The 12,076-nt window shown below is 40.8% G+C and overlaps 1 protein-coding gene across 1 annotated transcript in view; it reads right to left on the bottom strand.

Moving 5' to 3' along the window:
- Positions 1-12,076, bottom strand: part of LOC126262779 (chromodomain-helicase-DNA-binding protein 1) — a 97,937-nt gene that overhangs the window by 45,781 nt on the left and 40,080 nt on the right. Inside the window, exons 10-11 of the mRNA XM_049959595.1 lie at positions 8,509-8,622; positions 7,308-7,472 (exon numbers count right to left, since the gene is read on the bottom strand). Coding sequence (XP_049815552.1) covers positions 7,308-7,472; positions 8,509-8,622 — 279 coding nt within the window. The remainder of the gene's footprint in view (positions 1-7,307; positions 7,473-8,508; positions 8,623-12,076) is intronic.

Here is a 12,076-nt window from a genome sequence, read left to right as displayed (position 1 = left end):
ATTAAATTAAATTCCAAGATAATTAATGCACTGTCTCAATTTCTATTGCCAATTTTGCTTATTAGGCTCTGAACTTTGACACACTGCTTTCGTTTCTCTATTTTTTCTGAATTAGATGACGCCCTCATTACTTAATTAAGCCATTAACTAAGATTCTGCAAAAACTACCATGACATAAAATAATTTTTCAATATGGCACTTGTACTCATAAGTAAGGTATTCCCAATGTGGATGCATAAAGTGATTCCATAAACTTTATTACCTCATTTTTCGTAAATCAAAATTTTATCAATACTCACAACCCATTCTGAGTAGAAAAATCTAACCAAGTCACTTTTAGATGACTGTGGAGTTTCTGAAATAACAATTCATTCATATACCAGTCTTTAAAAAGTGGGACATCACCCAAAATTGGCAGTCTGAATCCAGTACTCATTGAGAACGCCTTTCCTGTGCTATCTTTCACTGGAGTTGATTGAACATCTCTGTGGCCGTTAAGTGCTTACTGAATGAACCTGTAGTGAAACACGTGCTCTTCTTTGGATCTTGACTATTTCCTCTATTAGTATCATGTGGTACGAGTCCTGGACTGACAAGCAATATTCAAAGCATTTGTCGAACAAGTGTTTTGTTAGGTACTTTCTTTGATGATGGGCTACATTTTAACGATTCTTCCAACGAATCTTAGTCTGATATCAGCCTTACCCAGTTGCTTTCAGTTATAATTACAAAAATTAAGAAGGTGTCGTAAAATGCAAGGTGTTTCAACCAAGAGTTATCAGATGCCTTTTGTTTGGTTTTTAGAATTTCATTTTTGTATTGTGTAGGTGTACTTATCCCAAACAAAGGCTGCTGATGAGGTGTTTCGTGCAACACCTATTTTCAAAGGAAGATATTGTTCATGGTTCTCATTTACAACCAAGTATTGTTTAAAGTGTGCTGGAAATACTCACTATTTTTGCTGCCCACTTATACAGAATAAATGCTTTTTTATTTCAGTTGCAATAGCCAAGAAAGCAGTTCCATAAAACAACAGGAAATAGAACTATGCAAAATGAAAATTAGCATCTCTGTCTTAAAGTCAACAAATTGTGACATACTTGCTGAAGAAATCACCTTTGCATACAGCAAAGCACCTGTCAGGACTTCATCATTTACTTAGTATATGTAAGTAAATAAACTTAACCGTAGCGAGTCGGTTGAAATTTCTTTGGATATTTGTGAAAAATTGTAAATTTTGTAAAAAAAAAGAGAATTTTCAAAATTGCAGAGACGAATTTAAAAGAAAGCCTAATGTTGTATAGAGTGAACATACTCAGAGTTGAATAGAAAGTATCATTTATGACACATTTCTATTCCTCTGTTAGGTCATTTCTTTCTCCATAATATGTTTCCAGTATTTCATGTATAGCATTCTTAAGCTCATTTTGCATAATGTAGCAGTGAATGACTCACCAGATACAGTAATTGCATGCTGTATTTGACGTGCCTTACTGACTAACACGGATGCCTGCTTACTTACTGCTAGCACACGGCCATTAACACTGGTCTTGGTCATTCTTTTAGACATTATACAAAATAGACTCTGAACAAATAAATGCCTAATGACCAGTTAGCTTTAGGCCATTGTAAATCTTTCCAAAGCAAAGCAGCACAAACAATTTGTAAAAAATCCCCAGAAACTCAAATATGTTTTCCCTCCATGTTTTCTGCAGATAGTGGTTTGACTTGAGCACAGTGAAAAACTTACTGGACTCCAGACGTTGCCATCATTTACAGGTCACAGAAGTACACTTTTAACTGTAAACTCATCAAAAGCTGTAGCTTTTTCAAAACTGGACAGTGGTGACCAGTGTGCAAGTTTGTCTCTTCACAAAACTTCAATTGTGCAATAAAAAAACTGAATGTGTGAAAATTGGAAAAGTAAGATTATCAGGCTAAAAGAAAGCAAATCTCGTCTAAACTACAAAGAGACAGAGAGGATGAACATACCAATATTGAGAAGATACAACTGCTAGTACTGCCAATAGAAGCACACAGGTTATTCATTACACAAGCATGTCAATTAGTGTTTTGTCTTTTTATACTCTATCATTTGTCTTCTTGGATCATCAGTTGCAATTTGGAACATTGCTCTAACCTGGGGTACATAGAGCACTTGTACAACTCCACATGAATTGTTTGCATTGGAAATGGAGTTATAATGCTCTGAAACTGGTGTGCAAAATAAGTTCTTATGTACAATATTTGTGTGAGGTTCTTTATATTCCTCAGCTTGTGAAGACACCAACCTGTTTTTCTGTAATTTATGTTACCTCCTTGGCAGCACATCAGTCTGTTGTCTTCAAGTTGAAAATCTTATTCAGTATTTGGAAGTGTTTGCTCAAGAAATGTACTCAACACCACAATTTAGGTTGCCCTTTTTTACACATTTATTAGCCTCAAAGTTGTATCATTGGGATGGTGATCAGTTTTTTTTTTTTTTGTATCATGAGATTATTACCATTTACAATCAGGATGGCTGTCAAAAACAACCAAGAGTCCAGTGACAGACTTACTCAGATAAATTATAAAGTCACTGAATCAAAAATTAATGAAACACTGAGGAACAATCAGTGGTAGTTCTAACAAGTCACTAAACAAGATAATTAAGTGTGCCACAGACCACAGTTCATTTTTACATGAAACATCCACCGGATACACTGTAATAGTTCGCTTACTTCAGTCATTAATGAAAGTCACAACACTCAACAATAACTCATTCAAATGACAATGGCAGTATAAGCCTCCTACCAACAACAACAAATTTCATACAAAATATCCATTAATTTGAGTTACAGAAATCACTTGGAAGTTGTTAGACATCAATATTACGAAGTTTTCGTCTGCTGCTTAAATTTTGAGGCTGTCCATTCCTTGAGGAGTCAACCAATATATTGCTTCCTCCTACATATATCACATGAAAAGACAATGAACATAAAATCAGAGAGAAGTACTCAAGTTCACATGGAGGCTTACAAGCAACTGTTCTCCCGTGAACCAAATGCAACTGGAACAGGAAAAGGGGTGAAGTGACAGTGGCACACAAAGTACCCCCTGCCACACACTACAGTGGCTTGTGGAGTATAGATGTAGATGTAGAAAGTAAATGGTGAAAGTCAATGTTCTGATGGAAGGGTGTTATTACAAAGACATTACCTGCATGTCATACATGGCACGAAAAATGTAGCATCTATTTTGGGCAAAATTTGCATCTATTTTTTGCAAAATTTGTGTCTACTTTTTTTGTTAATGATTAAATGCTCAAATATCAAATGTTGTCATGCTACATGAGTGAAGATAAACAAAGCCGTATTTCAAACTGCCTATTGGCTTCTGTCTCGGGTACTTCGGCCGACGTTCATCTAATGATTTTTCTGACGTTTCGCCAGCACGAGTGGCTGGCATTGCCAAAGCTTCACCCTCCATTGCCGGTGGTGAACTGGAGCCGAGCTCGCGGGCGCAGACTATATGTACCTGGCGCGCCAACGTCCGAGGGCTTCTCCGCAGTCATTTCCGGTGCGGTTCTCCTCTTGCTACCTGCGACGGTCGTTCGCTGCAGTACGGGAAGCCAGGATCCGTTGACCTTAAGGCTTTCTCTTTCTTGTTCAAACTGTTCGCGTGTTTTGTATTTCTACAGCTTCTCTGAACAAGCGCGTGTGATAGTGCTTCTCTACAGCCAGAACTTCGGTGTCGGCGAATTTTATTACGTGATCGGTCTCATTCAGTGCGTGCTCTGCCACGGCCAATTTCTCCACCTGCCCCAACCTGCAATGTCGCTTATGCTCTTTGATCCTGGTGTTGATGGATCGTCCAGTCATTCCGACATAAACTTTTCCGCATGTGCATGGTATACGGTATATTCCCGACATTGCAAGTGGGTCTCTTTTCTCCTTTGCCGATCTAAGACACTCTTTGATCTTCCTTGTCGGTTTGAAAATCGTCTTTACCCCATGTTTGCGCAATATACGGCCGATTCTGTCCGTCACTCTGGGAATGTATGGCAGAAAGGCCGTACCCGACATTTCTTTTCCTGGTTCCTTACTTCGCCAAGTGTTTGGCTCTGTTACACTTCTAATATAATTTTTGGAGTACCCATTGCTCCTCAGGACAGTTTCCAGGTGTTGCATTTCTCTTTTGAGGTGTTGCGGCTCACATATTCGTCCTGCTCTCGTTACGAGCGTACTAATCATGCCTCTTTTCTGGCTCGGGTGGTGGTTTGACAGTTTGTGCAGGTATCGGTCCTGCGCAACACAGAAGTCCTACCACCTCGGCTGTATGGATTACCCAAGATCCATAAGAACAACGTTCCACTGAGACCGATCGTTAGCGCTCCTGGCTTACCAACGTATAAACTGGCAAAACACTTGGCCTCTCTGCTCCAGCCACATGTGGGGAAGACCGACACATACATTAAGGACTCAGGACATTTCATTGAGGAGCTGAAGAAACTGAAACTTGCACCAAACGACATCTTGGTCAGCTTTGATGTTGTTTCGTTATTTACGAAAGTGCCACTCAGTGACGCTCTGGAGCACATCGGTTCCATTTTCCCGCAGGACATCAGAAAGCTCTTCCATGCATGTCTCACCACGAGCTATTTCACGTGGAATGGAGATTTCTACGAACAGCTGGAAGGCGTCGCCATGGGTAGTCCTCTCAGTCCAGTGGTGGCCAACTTCTTCATGGAACAATTCGAAGCACAGGCACTGGACTCGGCGACTTGCAAACTTAAGGTGTGGTACAGGTACGTCGATGATACTTTCGTGGTGTGGAGCCATGGTGAAGAACAGCTCGGTGATTTCTTAAGACACTTGAACAGCCTCCATGCCAACATAACATTTACCATGGAAGTAGAAAAGGACAAGAAACTGCCATTTCTAGATGTGCTGGTCACAAGGGACGGCGAAAACCTAGGACACAGCGTGTATCGAAAACCGACACACACGGACCGATACCTGCACAAACTGTCAAACCACCACCCGAGCCAGAAAAGAGGCATGATTAGTACGCTCGTAACGAGAGCAGGACGAATATGTGAGCCGCAACACCTCAAAAGAGAAATGCAACACCTGGAAACTGTCCTGAGGAGCAATGGGTACTCCAAAAATTATATTAGAAGTGTAACAGAGCCAAACACTTGGCGAAGTAAGGAACCAGGAAAAGAAATGTCGGGTACGGCCTTTCTGCCATACATTCCCAGAGTGACGGACAGAATCGGCCGTATATTGCGCAAACATGGGGTAAAGACGATTTTCAAACCGACAAGGAAGATCAAAGAGTGTCTTAGATCGGCAAAGGAGAAAAGAGACCCACTTGCAATGTCGGGAATATACCGTATACCATGCACATGCGGAAAAGTTTATGTCGGAATGACTGGACGATCCATCAACACCAGGATCAAAGAGCATAAGCGACATTGCAGGTTGGGGCAGGTGGAGAAATTGGCCGTGGCAGAGCACGCACTGAATGAGACCGACCACGTAATAAAATTCGCCGACACCGAAGTTCTGGCTGTAGAGAAGCACTATCACACGCGCTTGTTCAGAGAAGCTGTAGAAATACAAAAACACGCGAACAGTTTGAACAAGAAAGAGGAAAGCCTTAAGGTCAACGGATCCTGGCTTCCCGTACTGCAGCGAACGACCGTCGCAGGTAGCAAGAGGAGAACCGCACCGGAAATGACTGCGGAGAAGCCCTCGGACGTTGGCGCGCCAGGTACATATAGTCTGCGCCCGCGAGCTTGGCTCAAGTTCACCACGGCAATGGAGGGTGAAGCTTTGACAATGCCAGCCACTCGTGCTGGCGAAACGTCAGAAAAATCATTAGATGAATGTCAGCCGAAGAACCCGAGACAGAAGCCAATAGGCAGTTTGTCAACAAGTGGCCACGAAAGCCTTAACAATTTTGTAAAGCCGTATTTCGTTGGAACTGACTGTTAAAAAAAGTGTTGATTGGGAAATTTTTATAGGAATGTTTGCTTTCTCAAAAACTTTTAACACCTTTTTCTTCCAAAGTGGTCTTTGTTTTCTTCTTTTGGCTGTATTTAAGCTTTCAAAAATTATTGTTCTGTTGAAAAGCAGCAGCGTTTTCCCCATCATTAGCTGAATGTTTCTACAATTTAATAGTCCCTCTATTAATTTCTACAATTTAAGTTGTTTCTGGACATTATTTGTCATTTCATGCCCAATTTGATGGTTTCAAAATCTGCAGATGATTAATTTCGAACTTTCATCAGCATTCAGTGTAGAAGTAGAATGGAATTATGGTAACTCTATTTTAACGGTAGGGGAAAAATGGAGTGCGGGCACTATAGGCTATAATGGCAAACGACCCCGTGTGTAAACATACTAGAATTCTGACTGCCAGAGGGGAGCCCCACCTCCATACCGCAGGGCAGCAGCCCACAGCAGAACTGATATATTGTCTCAGGGATTGCTGGTATCTTCTGGTGTTGTACGAGTTGTAATCAAATTCTGTGATGGATGACTTGTTGCTTCACATATTTCAAAATAAGAAAAGAAAACAATTAACAACACACATCACAAAGCAATTGGAAACTGCTACCACACAATTGCTTGTTGAGGTTAGCCGAGTATTGTTAATGACATAGTTCAGGCTCAAACTCTAGTGGTATTCCACGCATCCACAGTTCAAAACATCCAATACCTAGTTTGCAATGTTAAAAGTATCAAATTTATACCATCTTTTCAGCTTTCGTTAACAAACAAATGTATGTGTTTCTTTAATATAAAATGCTACGTTTCACGGCTGAGTATTACATAGCATTAAGCGGCATGTATCTTAAATAGACCACTGAACTGCTCACAAGTGGCATGGCATCAGATCATTGAGTGCATTGATACATGGTTGCATTTGTGCACTTTTCATTTTGCAAACAGGTTCTCACGCACATTATCTTTCCAAACTGGGATTCACCATATGATGTACAATACAAGTAACTGAAAATTGATTACATTTTCGATATTTATGTGCAGAAAATAAAGCTATTTCAAACAACCTCTGATAAAATAGTTCATTTAGATACAATTCGCTATGAAATAGCATATATTAAGTAATTTCACGTTTTCATATATTGAGGCAGGATTCACTTCTATTTCATATTTATCGCAAAATGTGAATTTTTCCAGTCCCTAGTCATACAACGTGTATTCTAGAACCTTCAATATGCTGCTTATATTATTGATTATATATACTGTGAAAATATAAATAAGAACTTGTTATCTAAAAAGCATGAAAATACTTACTATATCACGTGAGGATATATCTCCTAAGTATGTTACTACATTCATTTCTGGAGCCCACTGAAAAAATTCTCGTTGCCATGATGTCATGGTTGACAGAGGGACTACCAGCAAAAAAGGTCCATAAAGTTGGTGAGTATGGAAGAGGTAGTATAGAAGGCAAATTGTCTGTAAAACATATAAGGTAAATTAATGAATATACTATTCACTGAAATACATATGAATGAGTAATACTGAAACTACAAAGGAATTATCAGTTGCTTATTTCTTCATACCAAAGCTTTCTCCAGCAATAAAAAAAAATAGAAGTCCTCTCAGTAATTCTTCTGCGGCTGTATTACTTTCATAAAATAATGAACAACTGCCTTCAGTCACAATCGTGATTTCATTTCAATGCACTATGTAATTCGAGTCCTGGGGTCTCATCTTCAGGTGCTTTGACAATCTACATCCATTTTTCCGGATTTAGGTTAATTCTGGTCCTGGTAAAGCTATAATGGTACATTACAAAGTGGGCACATTGTGAATATAAGTTTATGAAGCTAATACAAATTGAAAAATGTCTTACTGTTTCTAGTGGTGGATACATGGTCGTATCCTCACAATGGGCCTGTTTTGTAATACCACTGTAATCTAACCAGGACCAGAACTAACTTAAATCTGGAAAAATTGTTGAAGTAGACTGCCAAAGCACCTGAAGATGAGCCCCCAGAACTCTAAATACCTCATGCATTGAAATAAAATCATGATTGTGACTGAATGCTGTTATTTTCTATTTTACGGAAATTTCTATTTCTGACTTATCAACTGCTCGCAGTATGACTTAAATCTTCCCCCACGCCTTCCTCTGTTTAACATGTGCATGGACTCCAGTTCACATACTTCTAAGTCTGTAAATTCATTTACATATTTTTTAAAAACTTTGTAAGGATGGGTTCTGTTCAAGATCAGGATACTTACTGCTACTGACAACTGTTAATCAGATCTTCAGTACACTGAACCAGTTCCATTTCAAACACATAAATATTTGAACGGTAGAACTGAAAATAACATTTGTAACTTGTGGATTCAGAGTATTTTATTAGTAAAAGTATGAGAAGTGTCAAAACCACAAAAGTATTTGTCTGGGACTTTACTGTCAGGCTAGAATAAACTGAAGAAAAGGTTGAAAATTCAGACTTTTGTTCTTGCAGAAATAAAGTACCTGTATTGTTTTTCCCAGGCCCATTTCATCAGCCAATATCACAGAGTTCTCTTTGCACCAGGAATGTATCAACCAGTTGAGACCATCCAGTTGGTAATCTCTCAAAACCAACAGCTGAAACAAGCACAGTAAAATAGTAGATGGACACATTCCATGCAACTGTACAACATTAAATCATATGTGGATGTTTTAAATATGGACAACGGAAGTAATAAAGTAAACACATCTTAGATTTGCAATGTGTGAAAAACACATTCACAAATAAACACTATAGCTGAACTTTTTTCCATTACACATAGATTATTTTGAAGCTGGAGAGTGAAATATTTAAAGGAAGAGATAAGTGGGAAACAGTAACCATAAAGAGAAAATTAAGTTGCTGTAATCATTAATAATTAAAATAATGATGTTTTGATAACATGCCGGATGAGATGTACAGAGCCATTCCAAGTGTGAAGAAAAGAAAGATGTCTGAAGATGATGGTTCTTTAAAAGAAATGGTTAAGGCTAGAAGCAAAGCAATACAAAAGGAACTTGTTGCACTATTTGCAGAAGATAATTTTCCAAAATTGTAACAGAGCTGTAGTACACTCCTGGAAATGGAAAAAAGAACACATTGACACCGGTGTGTCAGACCCACCATACTTGCTCCGGACACTGCGAGAGGGCTGTACAAGCAATGATCACACGCACGGCACAGCGGACACACCAGGACCCGCGGTGTTGGCCGTCGAATGGCGCTAGCTGCGCAGCATCTGTGCACCGCCGCCGTCAGTGTCAGCCAGTTTGCCGTGGCATACGGAGCTCCATCGCAGTCTTTAACACTGGTAGCATGCCGCGACAGCGTGGACGTGAACCGTATGTGCAGTTGACGGACTTTGAGCGAGGGCGTATAGTGGGCATGCGAGCGGCCGGGTGGACGTACCGCCGAATTGCTCAACACGTGGGGCGTGAGGTCTCCACAGTACATCGATGTTGTCGCCAGTGGTCGGCGGAAGGTGCACGTGCCCGTCGACCTGGGACCGGACCGCAGCGACGCACGGATGCACGCCAAGACCGTAGGATCCTACGCAGTGCCGTAGGGGACCGCACCGCCACTTCCCAGCAAATTAGGGACACTGTTGCTCCTGGGGTATCGGCGAGGACCATTCGCAACCGTCTCCATGAAGCTGGGCTACGGTCCCACACACCGTTAGGCCGTCTTCCGCTCACGACCCAACATCGTGCAGCCCGCCTCCAGTGGTGTCGCGACAGGCGTGAATGGAGGGACGAATGGAGACGTGTCGTCTTCAGCTATGAGAGTCGCTTCTGCCTTGGTGCCAATGATGGTCGTATGCGTGTTTGGCGCCGTGCAGGTGAGCGCCACAATCAGGACTGCATACGACCGAGGCACACAGGGCCAACACCCGGCCGTACACCACTGGTGATCGTCGAGGGGACACTGAATAGTGCACGGGACATCCAAACCGTCATCGAACCCATCGTTCTACCATTCCTAGACCGGCAAGGGAACTTGCTGTTCCAACAGGACAATGCACGTCCGCATGTATCCCGTGCCACCCAACGTGCTCTAGAAGGTGTAAGTCAACTACCCTGGCCAGCAAGATCTCCGGATCTGTCCCCCATTGAGCATGTTTGGGACTGGATGAAGCGTCGTCTCACGCGGTCTGCACGTCCAGCACGAACGCTGGTCCAACTGAGGCGCCAGGTGGAAATGGCATGGCAAGCCGTTCCACAGGACTACATCCAGCATCTCTACGATCGTCTCCATGGGAGAATAGCAGCCTGCATTGCTGCGAAAGGTGGATATACACTGTACTAGTGCCGACATTGTGCATGCTCTGTTGCCTGTGTCTATGTGCCTGTGGTTCTGTCAGTGTGATCATGTGATGTATCTGACCCCAGGAATGTGTCAATAAAGTTTCCCCTTCCTGGGACAATGAATTCACGGTGTTCTTATTTCAATTTCCAGGAGTGTAGTTTTACTTTGGTGGTCTTGTTGTAATTTGGTATAATTCTCGCAAAACAGTGGGGGAGAGTGGGCAACACAATGAACTTACAGACTCCTCATCAAGACAAACAAAATATTTGCTAAAGGTATCACAAAAAATACACAGAAAGCACAGGACTTGAATCAGCTAAAGTAACAAGCTGGGGTTAGAAGTGGGTATACTAAAACTAACCATTTACAAGCTGTGAACAATTGTACAACAGTGCAATGCATATGAAATACCACTTTTCCTGGGATTCACAGATACTGAGAAGTCTTCTAACTCTATTTCAACAATATGTGCATTAACAGCCCTTCACAAGACAAGCATGAATTCAACCTATATTAGCATAATGAAGTGTATATACATCAAGTCTATGACTTCCATTAGACTTCATCAGGATAGGAGGAAAACCAGAATTGGAAGCAGAGTCTGCCAAGGATGATTCATATCACCAAACTGTTGATAGTAGGGGCAAAATGACATTTTCACATCTCTAGTTCAGGTAGACGACATTAACAAAACCATGCTGGCGCAACAGAGATGTGTGTTGTAGATATTAGTGCATGGACACATCTAGGAGGAAGCCTTTACTTAATGTCAAATGGCTGCTGCTGCTGCTGTTGTTGTTGTTGAGGATGAAGTAAGATAGTAGCTAACTATAGGATGTCAAATGGCTGCTGTTGTCGAGATGATGAAAGATAGTTGCTATCTACAAGCTGTTCAATGTACAACAATGGTCCTTTTTAAAATACCTATTCCTCTATAATATATACTCATACAGTCGTAAAAATGATTGTTATTGTCTGTTCTTTGGAGCTGAACAAATATTTTTGTACTGATACCTTTAATGAAGAAGTACACAGAACAGGACACTGCACATTGTTGTCTAGATATGATGAGCATTGTCTGGTCTGTTTATTTGTGATTTAAATAATAAATCTTGTTACTTCACTTTGACACTATTTTGAAACTTGACTATGGTGAATACTGTTCATGATATATAGGAAGTTATAAATGAAGGACAGAAAACAGAGTAAAGAATTAGGAATTATCAGTTAAGACAGTTTGCTCTTAAAAACAGCAGAAACAAGGGGCATCTTGTTGACAATGAGGTCATTAGAAATGGAGCACAAGCTCTGGTTAGAGAAGGATTGGGAAGAAAATTGACAGTGTCCATTGAAATGAACCATCCTGGCATTTGCCTTAGATAGTTTGGGGAAATCACAAAATACCTAAATCTGAATGGGGATTCAAACTGTTGTCCTACAAAATATGGGTACAGTATGCTAACCAGTGAGTCACGTCGCTCTGTAGAAGATTAGCTTCTAATATCTTCTCAGCAACAAATGTTGAAGAACTGTCATTTGGGTTCTGTTACATAATAAATGATGCTATATGTACAATTAACACTGTGATAAACTGTATACAGAGGGTGTGGCATGGAGAGAAAGAATTAAGTGAAAGATGTCACACTGAAGACATGTTACAGAAACAAAGAAGTATGATCAACAGAAATGTGAAATGGATGAAACACAGATAAAAAGAAAGCCAGTGAATAAGAGTGGGAAGGAAGT

The sequence above is a fragment of the Schistocerca nitens genome, chromosome 6 (assembly GCF_023898315.1).
Source record: "Schistocerca nitens isolate TAMUIC-IGC-003100 chromosome 6, iqSchNite1.1, whole genome shotgun sequence".
NCBI lineage: Eukaryota > Metazoa > Arthropoda > Insecta > Orthoptera > Acrididae > Schistocerca > Schistocerca nitens.
This window is presented reverse-complemented; position numbering and strand designations above follow the sequence as displayed.